General features: G+C 42.5%; 1 protein-coding gene across 1 annotated transcript in view; it reads right to left on the bottom strand.

The window, feature by feature from the left end:
• LOC145400284 (putative glutamate receptor) overlaps positions 1–1,206 on the bottom strand; it is a 43,370-nt gene extending 42,164 nt beyond the window's left edge. The window contains exon 1 of the mRNA XM_080272843.1: positions 1,134–1,206. Within this exon, the coding sequence (XP_080128969.1) occupies positions 1,134–1,206 (73 nt within the window). The remainder of the gene's footprint in view (positions 1–1,133) is intronic.
• Between the last annotated feature and the right edge of the window lie 22,529 nt (positions 1,207–23,735).

The following is a 23,735-nucleotide window of genomic DNA, read 5'->3' on the forward strand; positions in this document are numbered from 1 at the left end:
CTTAATCCATAGCAAGTGTATTAGCATGTGTCAATACTTTTCATACATTTATACACTCACGCCTAACATCCACTGCCACACCCTCACATGCACCAGATACATTCACTTTGCCACACATGCCTCACTACACAATCGATATTTTCACTCTGCCACAATACACTTGATTCTTTGGCCAATCCCGCACTCTGGCACACTAAGGAATAAAGCTTGTGTTGTATAATGCCAAAGTCCTTTTTACAGGAAAGGTGCAAATGTGTTTCAAGAGCTAGTTAACTGCTTTGGAAGCACTAGTGCAGCATTTATTAAACTTTTTCAGCCCAGATACTCCCTTTCAAATATTATCATTCCTGTCACTTTCAGTTTCCTGTAAGTAAAAAGAAAAGAGAGTGGCTCTGAACAAACGGCTTATTTCTATGATTCTTTTATTAATTTCCAGCAAAGTAATAATTATGCACAAGTTAATAATTGTCTAGGAATATATTACCATACACATAATTGTTCAGAATTTTCAGGATGCATTTCTAGATACCCCCAAGACCCCATTTCGATATCTCCTGGGGGTATCAAGGCAGTACTTTAATAACACCTGCACTACAGCATCCGAGAAATAAAAAAGATTATTATTATTATTATTATTATTATTATTTCGTGGTGGTAGTAGTAGTAGTAGTAACAAAAGTAGTAGTAGTAGTAGTAGTTGTTGTTGTTGTTGTTGTTGCTGTTGCTGTACTACTACCACTAGCAGTAGTAGTAGTAGTAGTAGTAGTAGTAGCAGCAGAAGCAGCAGTAGCAGTGATGGTAGTAGTAGCAGTAGTAGTAATAAGTGCAGTATATTTTCACTCTGCCTCACTCAAACGAACTACATTATCAATTCCTTCACTCTACCACACTCTGACACACTACATAACTGACACCTTCACTCTACCACTCTCTGACACACAACATAACTGACACCTTCACTCTACCACTCTCTGACACACTACATAACTGACACCTTCACTCTACCACACTCTGACATACTACATAACTGACACCTTCACTCTACCACTCTCTGACACACTACATACCTGGCACAGCCTTCTCCGTCAATCTGCAATACAATCAGCACCTCACCATCTTTGCCACAACCTCACAAACCACTCCGCTGTGCCCTGCACCCGACATCTCAGCCACATCCTTACACACTCGGCACTTTCTCTTACACATCCTCACACATATGATAACCGTCTTTGCCACAACCTCGCAAACCAGTACCTGCATCTCTGTCACACTCGACATCTTCTCAGCCACACTCTCATACACCCGACACCTTCTCTGTCACACCCTCACACGCCCTACACCCTCTTTGTCACACCCTCATATACCCAGCACCTTTGTCACCCTCACACCCCTGACACCTTCTTTGTCACATCCTCATATTCCTGACACCATCTCTGTCACACTTTGACATCTAATCTTTGAAACGCTTTCGTGCAACGTTTCATTCATTATTTCCTGAATAGCTATGGATGTTGCTGCTTTTTAGCAATCATAGCTCAGAAACTTTTAAAAGTGAGAGCGTACCATAATAACCGTTGTTATTATTATTATTATTATTATTAATATTATTATTATTACAATACCTCTGCCAACGAAGTTGAGCGTAGGTTGCGATCACCCGTGTCTGTCTGGTTGTCTGTCCATTAAATACCTCAAAAATTTACGTCGATTTCGATGAAATTTTCTGGAGGGGTAACCCTGTGGCCAAAGAAAAGTTTACTAGATTTTGAGGCGGCTCCATACCAGATGCGGATCCAGGATTTTTTTTTTTTTTTTTTTTTTTTTTCGGTTTTGTTAACATTGCGAGGTAAGGCAGTTCTTTGAATTTTTTAATTATCTATAAATCTAATGCCCAGACTTCATGTAAAAAGTCAGGCATATGTGATTCATGAAAGTCTTCTAACTGGTGTAATTTAGTGTGAATCTGGCTGTTTTTTGTGTTTGACAATAATAGCTGTCTAAAGGTATGTAAGTAAATGTTTTCCTGTTTGCACTAATACATTGTAGTTATCTCTAAAACCATCATTAATGATTTTCCTCTGAAGAAAAACTGATACAGTCATGCTTTTTGTCACGGCATAGCTTGAAAACTGCAGCTTTTTTTTTTTTTTTTTCCTTTTTTTTTTAGTAACAATGGCGTTGGCGGAGGTATGCGCTCTCTGTGTGCTTTCTAGTTATCACTGTTGATGGTAGCATTATTTTTGTCGTTAGTAGTAGTAGTAGTACTGGCAACAGTAGTAGTGGTCGAAGTAGTGGTCGTAGTAGTATCAATGTTGAAAGGGATGTGAAAGTGGAAAGGCTTAAAAAAAAAAAAGAAGAAGAAGAATAACAATTAATGGAGGACCAGGAAGGGTTAAGTGAACTGAGGGGAAATGGATTTAGAATATGTATGGAGTGCATATACGGGTAAGCAGTTTTTGGTTACGAATGCAACAACTGTGTGTGGTGTTGAGTGTATCTGCATGGAAGAAAGGAACAGCGTGGTGAGACGTGAAAGTTGAAAGAGCAATAGAGGAAAAAAGGAAGAAATGGTTGGGATGGATGAAGGAAAGGAGTTCGGATGAATGAAAGAATGAATGTAACCAACTTAAGAAATGTGTGGAAAAGTTAATTCTTTCAGGCCGGTTACATATTTAATTCATATTTCCGAAACTACATTAAGTCGTTTGGAGATGGCAACAATAATCAATAAAAATACGCTGTGTTGAGGGCGTTAAAAGAAAGAAACAAAAAGTAGGCTTAAGTGAAGGATTTGAAAGAAAAATAATGTAAACTATGAGAAGATATTAAAAAAAAATCGAAAAAAGTGAGTGTAAGGAATGAACGTGGAAAAGCGCTAACAAATGAAAAAATAGTAATTGATTAGAATATTTCTGAAAACTAATGAACAGAAATGATGAGAAGAAACCATTGGTAAATATGACTAGATCTGATGTTGGAAGAAGAACTGTGATGTCTAAGACTGTGACAGTGGCAGGATTGAAGGACCATGGCCAGGGATGTAAGAATGAGGAGGCAGGAGTGTTTATGAGGTAGTGACAAATATTATGAGGTATACAGTATGCTGGGATGAAATATTTGTGGGAAGTACGCCAGAAAACCTGTATGTAAGAAGGTTGTGATTGTGCCATAATGCAGAGGTCAAGGCTATCTATGTGAGTGGAAAAATGAGGATAAGTTTACTAGGTGTTGTAGAAAAAATTCATAAAGAAATATGATAAAAGGTAAGGAAGACATCAGAATTTTTGGTGGTGGCCAGTAAAAATTACGGTTTAAGGAAAAGTAAGGGGTGTTTGAGACAAATGTTTGCAGTAAGTCTGCAGTCTGTTTACCTGTGTTAATTGCCTTACGTAGCATCTTGTGAGAGGTGACCTCAAAAAATGGACCTCTAGACATTTCTGTCCCTATTCAGTAACGACCCCTCTTCCCACTGCAAACCACCCGCCTTCTATACAATGCCACCTTAGCTCTTCACCTTGTTCTCGGTCTCCTCCTTCTTTCAGACACCTCACCCCTATGCGCTTTCTTAGAGTCTCACTCTCCATTCAGTCCTCATGAGCAAACCATCTCAGAATGTGTCAGATTTTTTTTCCACATCAACTAAATAATAATATTAAAGCGCTGGAGGCGGATTGATAATTGCCTCATCTCATAAAAATAACAGTTCACTGTAATTCTGAGGAAGACGTTAGAACTAAGGAATCCAATTGCACCGGAGCACTCAGCCCCTTTATTAACATTGCAGATTTCCATTATATCAGCATGCAACACCTGCATACCCTAATTCGGACTTTGGGGTAATAAGTTACTTGTTATGCCTCGGCGATTGATATTACGTTGCTCCCCACCCTGTCATCAGCATTATCAGAGTGTAATGAAGCATTTGTTCAGTTCTGTAGAGAAGGTTTGCCTCCACCCCTTTCCATCAACATAATGAGATCATTTGTGGTTATATTCTTGCTATTTCTAGAGGATTTTATCGAGCTTGGGAGAGACTTTCATGTGTTAGGATTGGATATAGTCTTCAGTTACTCTTTTAGTGCAGGGTTGCTGACTTAGGTCGCGTCCACACCAAATACCTGCTGATACCAGCGAAAAATTCTCTGGGTCATAGTAATGCAAAACTCCCACCTGTGCCAGCAAGCATGTGGTGTGGGCACGACCTAAAGCTTAGTAAAATCGTCTGGCAGCATAATTTATTCCTGCCAGCTCCAGATTATCTTTTTTCTTAGGCAGGACCTTTAGTAGTGCAGCAGTCAGTGCTATATCACACCCCTCTCCTTCGAAAAGTTTCTTCTAGGCTGCATAAAATTGTCTGAAGGTTACAGAAATGGGGTAAAAACTATGCCCACAGACTGTAAAATCTTATGTTTTATTTTTGTTGCCTTCAGGCGATATCATTCCCTTTTTTTTCTTAAGCTTAGCAGAGCTCGTGGGGAGAGAAGAAATCAGTTAATGCTATATCTAACCTCTCCAGTTCGAAAATGTCTCCTAAGCTGCATAACATCGTCTGGCGGTAGCATGAATAAAGCATTAATAACGTCCTCGGGCTGATTGGGTTAATACTGTCAGATTCCTGTGACACGCTAACGGCAAAATTACCTCGTCTGATGCTGGCCAATATTATCTACTGACGCACCATGTTGTTGTTGTAGTTGTTGCCCCAAGTTCATCTGAAACGTACAGCAGGTAATATGGTTTAAGCTGTCCCTTTCCGGTAGTCCATTCTCTTCCTGTCAGGGGATGGGAAAGTGGTTGATGAACATTTAAATAACCAGGCAGTGAAGCCGCCTGGTTATATCGGCGCCGCCACATGAAGACGCCCTTCACTGGCACCTGATGTAACCATGGAAAGGTTATTTACTCCACTAAAATGACCCATTTTTCACCAGCCTTCCTAGTCCCAGATTATTTTATTGTATTTCAGTAAGACCTACTATAGTGAAAGGGTTATGAAATTCTCAGTTAACTCCATTGTCACCAAGACTTTATTCTACCAACACCATACGATTTTATTCTGCTTGACAAAGAGACCCACTTCAATACGATGACGTATTTTGTATATTATTCTTGCTATCTCTAGATGATTTAATTGCATTTAGGGGAGACTGAACCAGCTGGAGGGGGTTACTTATACCCTTAGGCTGCTACACCACGGTAGGGCTTTGTTAGGCTGAATTAAATCGTCTGGAAGTAGCAAGATAAACCATTTCATTCCAGTGACATTTTTTAGTTAATTTCTTTTACCTTGGGCTTATTTTTAATAGTAGTAGTAGTAGTAGTAATAATAGTAGTAGTAGTAGTAGTAGTACTAGTAGTAGTAGTAATAATAATAATAATAATAATAATAATAATGATAATAATAATAGTAGTAGTAGTAGTAGTAGTAGTGGTGGTGGTAGTGGTGGTGGTGGTGGTAGTAGTGGTAGTTTAGTAAGAAAAATCAGGCTGTGAAGGGGTTAATGGAGGCTGTTTCTGAGCCAGGCCTATAATGGTTCCTCCAAGGATAACGAAATCGTTTGAAGGTGTCATGAATAACATTTTTTAAAATGGTGATCGGAGTGAAGGTATTAAAATTGAAATAAGTCAGCATAGCAAAGGAGTTAAGGAAGAGGGGTGACTCACAGGCTGGAGGAGTGCGTGGAGTGGCAAGGTGAGAGGCACTGAGTTGACGTCTCTGCCACTCTACGTGTTATATATGCGTGTTATATACTGTATGACGCCACTCAATTACTCACCCACTCAATCACACACCAGGCGGATAGGTTATTCAAGAGCACCCAGCAGCACACACACACACACACACACACACACACACACACACACACACACACACACACACACACACACACACACACACACACACACACACACACACACACACACACACACACACACACACACACACACACACACACACACACACACACACACACACACACACACACACACACACACACACACACACACACACACACACACACACACACACACACACACACACACACACACACACACACACACACACACACACACACACACACACACACACACACACACACACACACACACACACACACACACACACACACACACACACACACACACACACACACACACACACACACACACACACACACACACACACACACACACACACACACACACACACACACACACACACACACACACACACACACACACACACACACACACACACACACACACACACACACACACACACACACACACACACACACACACACACACACACACACACACACACACACACACACACACACACACACACACACACACACACACACACACACACACACACATTCTTTGCAATGGTACGCTCGAGTCAGTAATGATATTAGATGAAACTCTCCGCTGCAGGTTGTCGTGTTTTTGTCTGCTCGTAAATTCTTGTCCCTGAGTTACTGTTTCATACATAACTGGACATTCACCATGGTAGAGAAATATGTCCCTCTATATGTTTACATTTGTTCGTACCCTGTTGTTGTTCTCTCGGTAACGATACATACCCTTACCCACAAACACAGTCAGCACAATGCAGTTTCTGTATATATTTTACAGTGCTTTCCATCCTACACTTCAACTTCATTCGCACCTGTAGCTATGCGTGAAGGCCTGGTTGGGGGCGTGTTACTTCTCCAGCGACAGAAAGTAGTGTTACCCCTCTCTACTGACCATATGCTATCAGGATCCATAAAACATGGTTTGAACGTGTACAGTATAGTACAGCTGCCCACCCAAGTCAAATGTTTGCAAGCAGGTCATTATAATACAAAAAGTATCTACTAACAAACTAGGGGTGGGAATCTCGAAGATATTTGCTATGGATTTCCTGTCATAACTTGGATTTCGTATTGCAGTAAGGGCTGGAAACATGGAAGTTTCTACTCTTTTCTTTGTTTGTAATTCTGTTTGTAAATATATAAGTGAATAAATAAATAGATAAATATGTAACAGCTCTGCCAGTTTTCTTATAACTAGGATTTTTTTTTTTTTTAACGAAAGAACGAAAGACAGGGAAAGATTCTAATCGCGCTCTCCATCCTGCAAAAACAGCTCGAGTTACAACAGGGAATGCATCTTGAATTCCTTTGAGAATTCCACTTTTTTTTTTCTCTCTCTCTCGCGAACTAAGAGCTCTGTATGTTAATCTGACTAACGTCAAACAGTTTATTCAGCTGAAAGAAGCTTACCGCGGCTTCGGTGATAATTATAGACTATCTTAACTTATGCTCTGGCTTGAAATAATGAACGCTGCACAGTACTTTACTGCAGCTAACATCAGACGATTTCACTGAACTTCAAGAAACAACTCGGGACCTAAAGCTTAACCTCTTCAGTAAGATTTTTTTTTTTTTTTTACCAGCTCGCCACTAGACGATTTTATTAGGCTTGACGGATTCTCTCTCTCTCTCTCTCTCTCTCTCTCTCTCTCTCTCTCTCTCTCTCTCTCAACAGAAATAGTTATGTACCCCCTCCTCGTAACACACGGCCTTTCTTTGAGATCATTCGTCGGTGCCAGCGTAGCCCTCCCAACCACTCTCTTCCTGTGGGGTGTGTTGGCGCGACTCTGTATCACTGTCCCCATCATTTCTCCACCTAACCCGCTGTGTGTATATTCATGCCCAGGTGGTGTGCTGCCGAAACATGCCTCTTTCCAGCCTGGGATTCGATTCAGCAGTGTGTACTTACCGGCACAGTGGTTGGTAAAGGTGATAGAGCCTGTTTATTGTCACAAGAAGGATCTGGGCCACTCACATAAGTTTAGTACCAAATCGTGGTTGCGTGAATTTGGAAGAACCGTGGTTTTGAGGTCGAAATTCTCCTTGGTTACTAGACATTGTGACCATACCTGACCAAATCGTGGTTGCGTGAATTTGGAAGAACCGTGGTTTTGAGGTCGAAATTCTCCTTGGTTGCTAGACATTGTGACCATACCTGACCATCAGTCGAACAGAAAGGAGGGACTAGTAGGATTATCGATCACGCTAGAACAAACTCATTACAGTAACATCACATTACCACACCACGGCATTCACGTTAGCAGTATCAAAATAAAAGATGGCAAACATATGCTGGTGAGCCGATGGGATGGTAATGACAGTGGTGGGTAGTACCGCTGGTTAAAATACTGGCGGTACGTACCACATTTTTAGTACGCTGCCATTACCGGCAGTGTTTGTTTGTTTGTTTGATCAGTACCGCTAGCAGTTCCACTGGTAGTTTTTGAGCCATTTTCGTAGCTGTAGAGGTAAGCGGTAGTTTTTGGTGGAGAATTGAAAAATTGGAAAACGATCACAGGACTGCAGCGGCACGCCAACTTTCTAGATCTAACGGATGTAGTTACATCCACTATGATGATGGCAATTAGTTAGGTATTTATTATCAATAAATTCTTACAACATTCCTGTTTTAGATATTAATTCAATAAGAACCCTGCTGATTACATTATCAAAAGGCTTAATTTAGAATGCTTATGTAATGTTTTCAGTGTGGTATTCTTTGCGTTTTCCTTGTGATAAAGACCCTCAACACAATGGTTCCTCATTTTCGGGCCTAGGTTGACCTCTATACCTTCCTCATATTTTTTTTTTTTTTTCATCTGGATAGCTCAGTCTCTCCTCGTGTCCTTTGTGGCCAAGTGTAAGGATGGGGAATAATCTGTATCTGCCTAGAGAGAGTGAGAGAAATATAGATAGATAGATATTGTGTTCATAAGAGCCAGATAATCAACTCCTGTTTTCTTAGCATTCGTTATAAGCTGTTGTATCATGCTTAACGAATATGATCGCGAACTTCCATACAGATAAAGCATTATTGAGATAAATACCGAGACACTGAGCAATGTCTTTTGAAGCCAAATGATGTGATCTTCGGAATCTAACAATCTTTTCATATTATGCTAGAGTTTTATGTTTGTTCAGCTAAAACTAGAGCATAATTTATGTCTGCAAATGCACTTGGAGAATAAAATGTTGAAATTGAAAAGAGAGAGGTTTTAGCCACATAGTGCTGAGTTCCTTCTTTCCAGATATCCTGCTGGTACTCTTCACACGGAGTCAGATCAGTTCGAATCACATTCCCTCCCACCACACATACATTCCCTCCCACCACACATACATTCTCTCCCACCACACATACATTCCCTCCCACCACACATACATCCACTTCCACCACGCATATATCCACTTCCACCACGCATATATCCATTCCCACCACGCATATATCCACTCCCACCACGCATATATCCACTCCCACCATGCGTACACCAACATCTACCACATATACACACATTGCTACCACACATTCACTCACTACTTCAACGCAATAGACTCCTACCACACATACTGCTACCACACGTATTCATTCTTGTATAGTAATAATTGCAGTACATGTAAAAACAAATTTCATACTTTTTAAAGCTTTAATTTAAAAAAAAAGTACCGCTAGCATGTACAGCTATCGCTGCCGCCGGTCGATTTTTCGGCCAATACTGCAACCACTACCGCCGATACATGAAAGTACCGTTTGCCCGCGTTGATGAATCTGAGCTATAAAGTTACTCTGAATAGCAGCGTAAACAGAAAGACCTACACATGAATGATGACTGTTATACAGTACCTGTATACAGCCTGATTTCTGTAAAATTTTCATAGGTAATTGCGCTATGCTTTATGACTGATAATACTTCCAGTATCGTGAAGCGTTAGTGACAGTTAATAATAATAATAATAATAATAATAATGATATTATTATTATTATTATTATTATTATTATTATTATTAACAACAACAACAACAACAACAGCAACAGTAACTAGACTGTAGCTGTCAAAAAACAGTTACTGAAACCCATCTATGAGAATATTGCTGAAAGGCACAAGTTACGTTTTTTGTAATAACTCAAAAACCTTTGGTCAAAATGCCACCAGAAAGTATACAGACCAGGGCCAGGACCAGATAAAACTTCTAGGACCAAGAGGAGCCACATTTATGATTTGGTTTTTCCTGTACGGAAGTGCCATTGAAAATTGCTGAGAAATGAGGTGTCCAAAATATCGAAATGTCACACATGAATGACCATAATTTTTGTTTCCATAGATATGTTTGGAAAATAATTTTATCATAGTATTTCCCTCTATGTTCATGTATCTGTAATACTTTTGGAGTAAATTGAGTTTGATAATTCATAGTTTTTGAACATTTTTGGACATGTGACCCTGAAAAGTAGGCCAAAGTCACTGAAACTGGGTCAGTGTAATAGGGTCATGGTGCTGTACATCCTCACAGAGTATGGTGAATATCGGACACAAAAAGGGACGGAATAATTATACGATAGTAATAATAATAATGGGTTAGTACTTGGATGGGTGACCGCCTGGGAACACCAGATGCTGTTGGCATCCCTACGTGTCAAGTGGCGTTGGTGGAGGATTAGTGCCCCTCCCTGTAAAACAATTAACTCTAAGCCCTTGGCCACCCCGTTTGGGATACATGGCGTCTGGCAATGAATAATAATAATGATAATAATAATCTATCTATTGCCAGACGCCTCAATCCCGTTTGGGGTGGCCACAAACAAATCGCCTCCACGTCGCCCTGTCCCCCGCCATTTCACTGCCCTGCTCCCAACTCACACCCCCCTCTCTCATATACCTCTGCCTCGCCCGGGCTGCCGTGCCGGGAGTGGTAGCTCGCTCCTGTAACCCTAGCGGGGCTATATAGTCCAATACAGGGCTTAGCTCGGGGGAACTCCATTTCTCCCATTTTTCTCATATACCTCTCCACCCCATCCCTTCATCTCATCCTCGGCCTCCACCTCCCTCTTCCCCCCTCCACCTCACTCACATACACTCTTTTCGTCAGTCTTTCACCCTCCATCCTCTCCACATAGCCAAACCACCTCAGTGTGTTCCTCATAACGCTTCCTATCACATCCACATCCACACCACAACGCTCCTTTATATCCTCATTCGTCAGCTTGTTTCTCCATGTGACTCCACAGGCTTCTCTTAAATGACTCATTTCCACTGCTCTTACTTTTGATTTGTGTCCTTCCAACAGCGTCCAAGCTTCACTTGCATACGTTAGAGTTGGTATCACAATACTGTCATGTAGTAACTTTTTCACTTCCATGCTTACTTCCCTGTTTCTTATCACTGCTTTCAAAGAACCAGCAACCATTCTTCCCTGCTGTACCCTTTCAAGCACTTCACCCTCCAAACCTCCATCCTTACTCATCACACTACCCAAGTACTGAAACGTACTCACATTTTCCAATTCCTCACCATCCAACCTCGCTGTACATTCACTGACTTCACCTCTTTCAAAGACCATCACTTTACTCTTCCCTACATTCACCTTTAGATTCCGTTTCTTACACACTCTCCCAAACTCATCCACCAAGCCTTGCAGCTCCCCTTCGTCTTCACTCAACAACACAGTATCATCTGCAAACAACAGTACAGGGAGTTTCCAAACACTATCCTCTCTCACCAGGGCCACTCCAACATCCACTACCCTACCTTGTACCTCTTTTATTACCCCATCCATGTTCAGATTGAACAACCATGGAGACATGACACATCCCTGTTTCAACCCAACCTTCAGAGAGAAAAATTCACTTAGTTCACCATCCACACTCACTGCAGCCTTAGCACCCTTATACATACTCTTCACAGCATTCAACAACTTCCCATCTACTCCATATATTCTTAATACTTTCCACAATCCTTGTCTATCCACCCTGTCATATGCTTTCTCCAAATCCATGAAAGCCGCATACAACTTCTTTCCCTTCTCTAGAAACTTTTCCACTAAAGATCTAAGAATGAATATCTGATCTACACAACCTCTTCCCTTCCTAAAGCCTCCCTGTTCTTCTCAAACTAATTCCTCTGTTCTTTCTCTAACTCTGTCAATAAGTATCCTACCATACATTTTTCCTGTTATACTACGAAGACAAATTCCTCTATGATTACCACACACTTCTTTTTCCCCTTTTCCTTTGTACAAGGGAATAATTATAATAATTAGATTAATAATGATAATAATAATAATAATAATGAGAGAAACAAAGATTTCCACCTACAGTATGGTATTAGGTGGAAATCAGTAATAAAAATGGCAAACAAAAGATCTCCACTTAGAGTAACGGATGGAGATCAGTAATATGGTGATGGTGGTGGTGATGATGATGATGATGGTGATGATAATGGCGGCGGCCCTGAAATTTTTCAGTTAAGCCATTAAAGTCTTTCACTTCATTTATGTATTTTTTTTTTTTTTAGTTTATTCTTCCTGCTACCTGTCAGTTCTATTCAACTTCAGAAGGATCTTTAATGGTGAAGAGGTTGATGGAACCTATTTCTAACCCCTCCAACTGAGTCTCCCTTGAGTTGAATAAAGTTCCGTGGTGAAAAAACAATAATAAAATGAAAGAATAGCATTCGTGAGCCGAATGCTAATCGTCCGCCAAAATATGCTTTTGGCCAAGTTACGAGATACAAGCTAAATGTGAAGAGAATTCACAAAACTCTACGAAATTCAGTCACCGCTTTTCACAAAAAGCCAATCCATATTAAAACTAGTTGACCGTCGGCAGCCATTTTGGAGACCTTGACCTTTGCTCAGAGTGCCCATTTTTGAACTCGTCCAAGATTTTGGCCATAACTTGATACCCTGAAGGTTGCATGTTGATAGCTCAAGCCGTTCATGAGATATAATGGTGCTAAAGGCAAGCGATAAAAACTGGTTGACCTTTGGCAGCCATTTTGGTGACCTTGACCTTGACCCAGTGTGCCCATTTTCAAACGTCCAAGATTTTGGCCATATCTTGATTCTCTGAAGATTTCATGTTGATAGCCCAAGTCGTTCATGAGATATAATGGGAACACACACACACACACACACACACACACACACACACACACACACACACACACACACACACACACACACACACACACACACACACACACGATACTCTGTCAAATGCATCCTTAAAATCTAAATAGATACTGTCCACCATCCCTCACTTTTCTTTAGTGTTTCTGCAACTCTGTCGTAGTAGCTTAATAGATTGTAACACATGATTTTCCTTTTCTAAAACCGAAACTGTCTTTCTGTTATCGTATTGTATTTTTCCAGATGGTTTACCCAAATTTTTCATATTAGCTTTTCTAGTACCTTGCTTACAACACTGTCCAGGGATTCTGGTCAATAATTGAGTGGATTCTTTCTAGTTCCTTTCTTGAATAGGGGAACAGTGTTTGCTTTCTTCCAAATATCAGGTAGTTTACCTTGGATTCCATGAATATTATATATATTGGTCTGCTTAACCCTTCACATTCTTGTAGCACCCAACCTGAAATTTCGTCAGGACCATTTGCTTTTCCTTTGTCTAATTTACTCAACTTTCCCAGTAGCTCATGTTCCAATATTCCTATATCGAGTAATATGTGTGGGTATGCATGTTCTTTATCATCTCTCTCAAAATTACTTGCTTCTGTAAAAACTGATTGGATTTGTTTAAGGACTTCGCAAGTATTTTTTTTCTTGGCTATACGTTGTCCTCTCGTCTATGATGGACTGGATTTTATCTTTAACTTTGGCTTTGTTTCGGATGTAGCGTAAAAAAGCTTAGGTTGATCACTAATTTTATTCATAATGTCATCTTCATCTATTTGGGCATCCCTCCTTATCTTTGTATAATGATTTCTTGCCTGTTATAGTTGTTATATGCCCTCTTATTATTATGTTTTCTGTATCTATTCCACAGCAAGTCTTTCTTCTCTTTTGATTTTTTTTTCTTAATCCATATTTCTGTTTCATTGTACTGAGGGACATAATTTTGGCCTCCCGTTTCATATAATTCACAGAATTTTCTATCTATAGCATTTATAGCTTGTCCTCTAAGCTCCTTTTCCCAATCTCTTTCTATGAAGTACTTCTTTAGGTCATGGTAGTTGCCCGTTTTGTAGTTTAGGCTCGTTTTGTAACTTTCATTACTGCTGACTATATCATATGCAGTCCTGAAGTTGAAAGTTTATACTACATGGTCGCTTTTGTCGAATGGAGGGTGATACATTATGTTTTTCAATATCATTATCTTGCTTGGTAAATATAAGATCTGGTAATGATGGGTCATCAAGTTCCCTTTTTCTGGTATTTTCCTTGGCATGTTGTGTTGAGAAAAACTCCTTCACAAGATCTAGGAGTGATCCTAACAGCGGTCCCAACAGCTTTCATAGCCTCATACATCAAGACTCTAGTATTCCAATTTATTTGTATTGAAATCTCCAGTTAATATAATTCTTTTAGATTCCTCTTCCATTCTATGTAGTAACGCTCATAAGCTCTGAATTGTACTTTCTGCCAAGTCTTCATATTCGCCTCTTTCCCAAGAGTTTGTTTTGGGTGGCATGTATTAATTTGCCACAGTTATTTTCCCTTCGGATGTGTTAGTCTCTAATTCAGTCAGTTCTGCTCGTAACGGTATATCTGGTTGTATATCTTTGACTTGTGGATTTTTCTTTGTTAATACCAGAATTCTTCTTTTTTTCTTTTTTCTTTTTTTTTCATTTTTCTATCTTCTCCATATATTATAATCCTCAAAGCTTAGGGTGTCGTTTGATATCCTTGGGATTAATGTTGTTTCAGTTAGGCATATAATGAGGTTACATTTCTTTGGTATAGTCTTTTATCTCTAGTAGTTTGGATACCATTCCGTCTACATATAAGTACCTTCAACCTAATCATGTTGTTTACAAATTTGACATTTGAGTCTACTACCTTCCCTTTGAAGGAATTTCAGTGTATAAGTGGAGGGACTATAAGAAAATGTTCTGGAAAGAGGTAAAGAGAGTTAGGGTGGCAGTGAAGTTAGTCGGGGAGTGAAAGATAAAAACGGTAGATTTCTAGTGGAGAAGAGAGAGAAAGTGAACAGATGGAGGGAACACTGTAATGAATTGGTGAACATAGAGAATGAAAGTAATGCGAGTATAAGTGGCTGGGCAATGGCTGGGAGAAGGAGGGATATGAGAAGGGAGGAAGAAATCAGTAGGATGGAGGATGTAGAAGCAATGAAGAAAGTCAGAATGGGGAAAGCCCCAGGAACTGATGAAGTGTGTGGTGAAATGCTGAAGCATGGGAGAGAGATAGTAGTAGAATGGATGTGGAAGATGTGCAGGTTGGCCTGGGAGGAAGGTAGAGTCCTGGAGGATTGGAAGCCAGGTATAATTATTCCCTTGTGCAAAGGAAACGGGGAAAAAGAAGTGTGTTATAATCATAGGGGCATTTGTCTTCGTAGTGTAATAGGAAAAGTATGTGGTAGGATATTTATTGACAGTTAGGGAAATAACAGAGGAATTAGTTGGAGAAGAACAGGGAGGTTTTAGAAAGGGAAGAGGGTGTGTAGATCAGATATTCATTCGTAAATCCTTAGTGAAAAAGTTTCTAGAGAAGGGAAAGAAGTTGTATGCGGCCTTCATGGATTTGGAGAAAGCATATGACGGGATAGATAGACGATGATTGTGGAAAGTATTAAGAATATATTATGGAGTAGATGGGAAGTTGTTGAATGCTGTGAAGAGTATGTATAAAGGTGCTAAGGCCGCAGTGCGTGTGGATAGTGAACTGAGTGAGTTTTTCTATTTGAAGGTTGGGTTGAAACAGGAATGTGTCATGTATCCATAGTTGTTCAGTTTGTATATGGATGGAGTTATAAAAGAGATACAAGGTAGGGCAGTGGATGTTGGAGTGGCCCTAATGAGGGCAGTGTTTGGAAACTCCCAGTACTGTTGTTTGTAGATGGTACTGTGTTGTTAAGTGAAGACGAAGGGGAGCTGCAAGGCTTGGTGGATGAGTTTGGGAGAGTGTGTAAGAAACGGAATCTAAAGGTGAATGTAGGGAAGAGTAAAGTTATGGTCTTCGAAAGAAGTGAAGTCAGTGAATGTACAGTAAGGTTAGATGAGGAGGAAATGGAAAATGTGAGTACGTTTAAGTACTTTGGTAGTGTGATGAATAAGGATGGAAGTTTGGAGGGTGCAGTGCTTGAAAGGGCACGACAAGGAAGAAATGTTGCTGGTTCCTTGAAAGCAGTGATAAGAAACAGGGAAGTGAGCATAGAAGTGAAAAAGTTGCTACATGACAGTATTGTGATACCAACTCTAACGTATGGAAGTGAAGCTTGGACCTTGCTGGAGGGACACAAGTCAAGAGTGAGAGCAGTGGAAATGAGTTATTTGAGAGGAGCATGTGGAATCACATGGAGAGACAGACTGACAAACGAGGACGTGAAGGAGCGTTGTGGTGTGGATGTGGATGTGATAGGAAGCGTTAGGAGAAACACACTGAGGTGGTTTGGCCATGTGGAGAGGATGGAGGATGAGAGACTGACGAGGAGAGTGTATGTGAGTGAGATGGAGGGGAAGAGAGGGAGGGGGAGGCCAAGGATGAGATGGAGGGATGGAGTGGAGAGGTATACGAGGGAGGAGGGTGTGAGCTGGGAGCAGGGCAGTGAAATGGCGGGGGACAGGACGACGTGGAGGCGATTTGTTTGTGGCCACCCCAAACGGGATTAAGGCGTCTGGCAATAGATAGATAGATAAATAGACCTTCCTTTTTCTTAGTCCCTATTGTTCACGTACCATTTTCTTACTTGTAATAACACTACATTGTAAAAAATTTTTGCTTTTCTCTTCCTCTGACCATTCTTTTTTTTTTTTTTTTTTTTTGGGGGGGGGTTGTTTGTTTTTGCTACTTCCCTCTTTTCCCTTAGTGATCCCCATTCCTCCTGGGTTAGGCATCTTTTGATCCATGCTTTTTTTTAATTCCTCTTTTTCCATGAATTTGTGTGTGTGTGTGTGTGTGTGTGTGTGTGTGTGTGTGTGTGTGTGTGTGTGAGAATGAAAGACTAAGAGGGTGTATGTAGGTGAGGTGGAGGGAGGGAGAAGGAGGGGAAGACCGAGGATGAGGTGGAGGGATGGAGATGAGAGGTATATGAGGGAGGGGGGAGTGAGTTGGGGAGAGAGTAGTCAAATGGTGGGTGACGGAGCGACTAGGAGGCGTTTTGTCTGCGGCCACCCTTTGCGGGATTAGGGCGTCGGGCTGTAGATAGATTGTGTGTGTGTGTGTGTGTGTGTGTGTGTGTGTGTGTGTGTGTGTGTGTGTGTGCGTGTGCGCGCGCGCGCGTTTGTGCAAGTGTGACAACGAGGCTTGAGAAACGAGTTTTATGTACATCTAGGCCACAAAGAAAGCAAACTTACCAAAAGAAAGCCCTCTCTGTGCTCTCATACATCTTGCATCAGCGCCTAGTGGTGTTATGCCGAGTTAAAATAACTTTTCGTCTTTTACATAAAGGTCACTAAGTCATAATAAATTACGTTCTCTCTTGGTCTGGCGTGAGATCTTTGTTTTTCCGAGATGCAGACACGTGTGAAATATTTCATATATGGCGTGTGAAAGTCTCGTGAGAAAACCTGATTTGTCCCAATGAACATCCAGTTTTTAGAGTGAAAGTTGCAGTATGAAATACCCACCCCAACGGGAGACCACGGTAGGGGTGGCGCAATATCCACCCTATGGAGAAGCCACGGACCGGGTGTCGAAACACCCACCCCAGGGAGAGACCACAGGGAGGCGCATGGGGCGCGCGTAAGGCCCATTCAAGACGGGCCTATGTCCCCTACGACCTTGCACCCCTCTTGCCCTCAGCGGAGCCAGGAGCAGGAGCGCCGCCCCGGCAGACTACATTCCAGACGGGCCAGCCCTTGCCAGGATCGGGGTGGGACTCGTAGGAACACAGTCCCAGGCAGCACCGTGACGACGGCCACCGTCCGGGAAGGAAGAGACGGCCACCATATGCTCTTTTGCTGCTACCCCCTGCAGGACCACATTGATGGCCACCGTCCACACCGGGAAGGAAGACCCGTCCACCGTGCGCTCTTCACCTGCAGCCACTCCTGGGAACAACACTGCGGTGACGGCCGCTGCCCGCACCAGGGGGAGGACGGCCACCATACATCTCCCTGCTGTGGCCCCAGAGAAGGGCAGAACCGTGGTGATGGCCACTGTCTGCACCGGGGAAGGGACGGCCACTGCACGCCCTTCACCTGCTGTCTCAAGGGCACGTGGAAGCATGACTATGGCCACCTTCCGCGTCAGGGAGGGAACGGCCACTGTACGTCCCTTGTCCACTGCCCTTGCGACTACCCCCATGGAGGTCGTCCCTTGCTCGCCTCACCACCCACCCAGAGGCCGAACAGGACATCCTTCTCTCTCTCCCCACACGAGCAGTTCCCAGGCAGAGTTGCAGCTGGAGGAGATCTGGCGAGGCCCTGTCATAAGCCTGGGGGTCCATGCCCTGCAGCCAGTACTCTGGCAACGCCTTTCACTGTCGGACTCCACGGGGAAGGGACGCCGCAGGCAGCTCCTGACGGCGACTTGACCGAGAGAGACCGCAGCCCCCAGAAACCCAGGGGCACCTCCAGGACTCCTGGGCGTGACCTCCCCAGCCCCACCCGCAAGCAGTCCTCCTTCAGGAGTAGGTGAAGTCAAGGCCGCCTGCTCGCCCTGTTCGGCCGCAGTCCAGAGGGCCGCCTCCCCCACCAGGGCCCCACTAGGGAAGGGCCTCCCTCCATGCTGCCCAGCAGCCCACTCCAGATGCCCCAGCCCTCAGCAGTATATAGCCCCGTGTCTCCTGCGGGACGGCACACCTAACAAGATTCCTCCCACACCCGGAGGACACCTGTGAGCAGCCCAAAACCACAGCAGCCCGGGCCAGAGTCCGCTAGTCCTGTTGTGTCCCCTCACCTGCTCAGTGTATAATATTAATATTGTATTCTGTTCTAAGTTGTAAGTGGGGTAATATACGTGTTAGGTTGGTTGACCTGAGTTCCTCTTGTGTATTCTAGACCCGTTTTCGGAAGAGACCCCCAACTCAGTAGCTCTTGTTCAGAGGATGAGAAGTCGACCCTAGAATACGTAGCATAACACTGTACATCCAAAAATGAATTCTCTGGATAAGCCGTGAGTTTTCTAGTTTACCGTGAAAGCGTCACGGAAATTATAGAATAGTACTAAACTGCTCTGTAATTATAGTATGTCCATCACTTCCTCCCTGACGTATCATATTAAGAAGTTCAGAGTGAGAAGCAGAAACGAAATATTAGATCATGGAATTTTGTCCCGGAATGTAAATTTTTGTGGGATGCGTATACCTCTGATATGGATCCCAGAATTTTTTTTACGATGTGAGGCTGGTTGTACGATCCACTTCACTGAACGCTTTGTTATGTCCCGCGCCTATGTGCTTTCTTTCTCTTAATTTTGGATCATTTCCACACCCTTTATCAGTGAGTTATAGGATAACTCTCTCTCTCTCTCTCTCTCTCTCTCTCTATCTATCTATCTCTCTCTCTCTCTCTCTCTCTCTCTCTTCTTTCTCCCGTGTGTGTGTGTGTGTGTGTGTGTGTGTGTGTGTGTGTGTGTGTGTGTGTGTGTGTGTGTGTGTGTGTGTGTGTGTGTGTGTGTGTGTGTGTGTGTGTGTGTGTGTGTGTGTGTGCACGCGCAATTTGACACTGATATCTTGATCAGTTCAAAACTATATTAACTTTTGGTGTTTCTTCTTACTCTCACGTAAAAAGACCCTATAATGTGGTTGCATAAAAAAAAAAAAAAAATCTACCAAATGGATTGTGGACTAAAAAAAAAAAAAGTGAAAACACCTGGCTTAGGAAGATGAAGACAAAGATCCTAGATAAGCATCATATTTAAAATGTAGCCAGTATATAATATATTAATAAAAGACAAGTTCATGATCATCATTATCCCAGCTCTTCATCCAACCCATTAGGATGGGTTGAGGTAATACAGATAGCATAAATGGGAGGGAACTACAGTATCAACTGTAAGCACCTGGAATCATGAATCCACCTTACAAACATAAGCGTCTGCACATAGTTTTATGTTTACAGTATTTCTTTATGGATGTAATAACGGAAGTGAAATTTAACAAATCAAACGCTGGTCGGGGCGAGATTTGATCTCTGGGCCCTCACGCTTCGAACGCACACACGTTACCACTGAGCCAAACAAAGGATCCTCCCTTTGCCTCTGGGCAACGCAGGCATTTGTAGACCACATTACGCCCCTCTTTTCTCCCCTTCGTGGTGAGTTTCAAGCACACAAGGTAGCGTAGCATCAGATGCTACCACGGGGGATGCTGCGGACCACACCGAGGAGCTCATCCCCGAAATGTAAGGACAAGGATGCTGCCAGCAAACCAAGGAACAACAACAAGTTGCCAAGCAAGCCTCGCCGCACATCCCACACCACTGCCAACCAGCATAATAGCTGAAATGAAACTTAGCAAGTTAATCACTGGTCTGACCAACTCAGTCCCTCGCGCATCAAATGCGAACACGTTACCTCTGAGCCAAAGAGAGGAACCCCCCTCGGCCTCTGGGCAATTTGGGCATCTGTAGACCCCATTACAATGTGCTTTACACATATCGAAATCACTTCACTGACTACAGTACAAAGTTTAAAAAATTGATGCGTATGTCACATAAAGCACTGTACAGTAGTTTACACACCAACCGGGCATTTAAGTCCCAGCTTAACTTCCATACTTTGTCTTCTCACACTTATCATCCAGATGTCCTCTGCTTGGCTTACCACATCACCTCACTTATGAACTAGTTCACATACACACCTTTTTCATCTCCCTACCCAAATTTCCTCACCCTATATGGGTATACAGTTCACATTCTCTCATCTAACCTTTTAGCAATTGACTCCCTTAGTCTACATCTTTTAACAAGCAGTCTTATATCTACTTTGTGCTGCCCAGACATTCCAGGTCCCAGTTCCACTCCTGACATTTTGCACTAACGCCAGACTAGGGTCTCACAGCCATACAATAATACTGGCATCAACACACCTTCATGCATTCCCCTCATAGCCTCCATACTCCATCCTGCATCCATACTCAGGCCTTCATAGCACCTGTCACCTTTCTTTGTTTAGCCACTCCAGTCTTCACTTTCAATGCAAATATACTTCTTGCCTGGTACCGTAAAACACCCTAACTTCGGACATTTTTTATGTGTTTTAATGAATAACTCTGTGTAAAATGGTGAAATTTTATCCCTGTTGGTGTCATGTGGTAGCCAGGGACAGTACCTACTGAATTCATATAATAAAAAAATAAAAAAAAATGAGCCACGCTATTTTCGTTTTTTTTTTTTTTTTTTTTTTTTTTTCAAGTGTCCGAAGTTAGGAACAAATTTCCTAATTTCGGACAGCTCTTCCAAACTTCGGACATCCATGTATTTGCCCTTTAAACATGAGGATGGTTAATAGCACCTATCCCTGGACACACTGTCCAAACATCGGACATTTTAGAAGTTTTTAAAAAATGTAAAAAAAAATATTGGGCACTCGTGGCCCGTTATATAAAGAGAAATATCCAAAAATATCTTGTTTTTTGAGCTCATAAATTGAGATCACATTAAGATGCATCATATCACATTGTAGTGAGGTATTCTGGCCATAAATATAATAACTAAGAACTATTCTGAAATTTTTTCAGACGAAAAAATTATATAAAAATGCATTGCGTTGCATATATTCCAAACTGTAAGGGGAACTGACCTCTTATTCCCAAACAAAACTTCACTTAAATATCAAGTAGCTACCTCACTGACTCAACAAATGCATACTGAAATAATATAATGTTAAACACTCCTTACTGGTTCTAATGACATCCACACACCCATTAACACGCACACAAATCAACAGACACACGCACACACAGGCACATGTTATGAAGGCACTATGGAACGTATTAACGAGCTACACACTTTAGTCACACACACACACACACACACACACACACACACACACACACACACACACACACGGCTCGCTGGCGCAGTGGTAACGTTCTCGCTTGCCATCTGGTAGATGGGAGTTCGCGCCTCGCTCAGGTTGCGAAAAGTTTCACTGACGAAGTGGGTGGTTACTGTCCCCCTTGAGCAAGGGGACGGGTGTGTGGGTGTGTGAAGGCCACAGCCTTGCCCTTAGATCGGACTATATGAGCTCTCAGCTCCCCTCCGGGAGGGTAAAATGCTGACGATCACGACCATCAAGTGATCCTGACCGACCCGGTGAATTACACACACACACACACACACACACACACACACACATCCCAAATAGGGCTGTGGTTGTAAACACACACACACACACACACACATCCCAAATAGGGCTGTGGTTGTAAACACACACACACACACACACACACACACACACAGTACTCTCTAGTGGAACTTTCTGGTGAGTAAATGTGTGTATGTAACAGTGATGATGTCGGGAGGTTGCCATGGTAACACACAGGCACCTCGCACCACACACACACACACACACACACACACACACACACACACACACACACACAATTTATTTTTGGATAGGGCTGGTAAAGAGACCTGTATGATCATGAGAGTTAATAGGGACAGCATTAACACTCTTATAGCAGTATGACTCACTCTCAGCTGAATGCTATCGCCAAGCAGTACCTGGAATAAAATACTAGAGTTGCCCCTACCATGAGAGGGCCCGGGTACCATCTAGTGGTTGTAAAAGTAGCTGGACAAGTTTCTCGTCTTGGTAGGCGTCGCTACTTAGCTACTTTTGCTAGTGGCCGTATGACAGTGGAAGGACGAGGGTGTGTGAGTGTTGCTGTGCATCATTCCCCTGAGGTAAGTGTTGGATATTTGCTGTTTTTAGCCATTAAGGTGACTACATTAGGACACAAGGATATCGCACTGACAGCCAGGAAGTATCATGGCCCAAAGAAATATTACCTATGAGGCTACTAGACGTAATTCTGATGAGACAAGGGGGCTGTTGGTGTGAGGGAGATGGAGGCCTTGTACCGCCTCAATCTTGGTGTCTCAGACCAGCGAAATAGCAGTGTGAGTGTCATCCTGTAGATTCTCGTTCCGATCAGACTGGTGGACTAGGCTTGCCTGCCTCCTTGTCCATGTCCACCCAACAGTACAGTTTGGGACCTGAATGTATACTGATAAGTGCGATTCAGATATGAGAGGGACAATGTGATGGAAAAAATTATTGTATGTAAATTATTTTGTCCTGAAGCTCATGGACACACACACACACACACACACACACACACACACACACACACACACACACACACACACACACACACACACACACACACACACACACACACACACACACACACACACACACACACACACACACACACACACACACACACACACACACACACACACACACACACACACACACACACACACACACACACACACACACACACACACACACACACACACACACACACACACACACACACACACACACACACACACAAAGTATATTATGGTGTTGTTCCTTCAATTGCCTAGGCCGAGATCGTCGTTTTTTTGCAGCTGATTTCCCGTAGTGCAGTGGTAAATTTAGACAAATATACAGCTCTGCATCATTTCCACGTCCCTTCTTCGTGACTAGCATCAATCCAGTGTTAACCCCTTGTCACAACACAAAATTTAAGAAAGAGATTGCAATTTTACGCCAAATTAGATTGAACAGGGGTCCTTATCCTGC

The sequence above is a fragment of the Coenobita brevimanus genome, chromosome 51, assembly GCF_032717465.1.
Source record: "Coenobita brevimanus isolate Jiangsu-jjx chromosome 51, ASM3271746v2, whole genome shotgun sequence".
NCBI classification, from domain to species: Eukaryota; Metazoa; Arthropoda; class Malacostraca; order Decapoda; family Coenobitidae; genus Coenobita; species Coenobita brevimanus.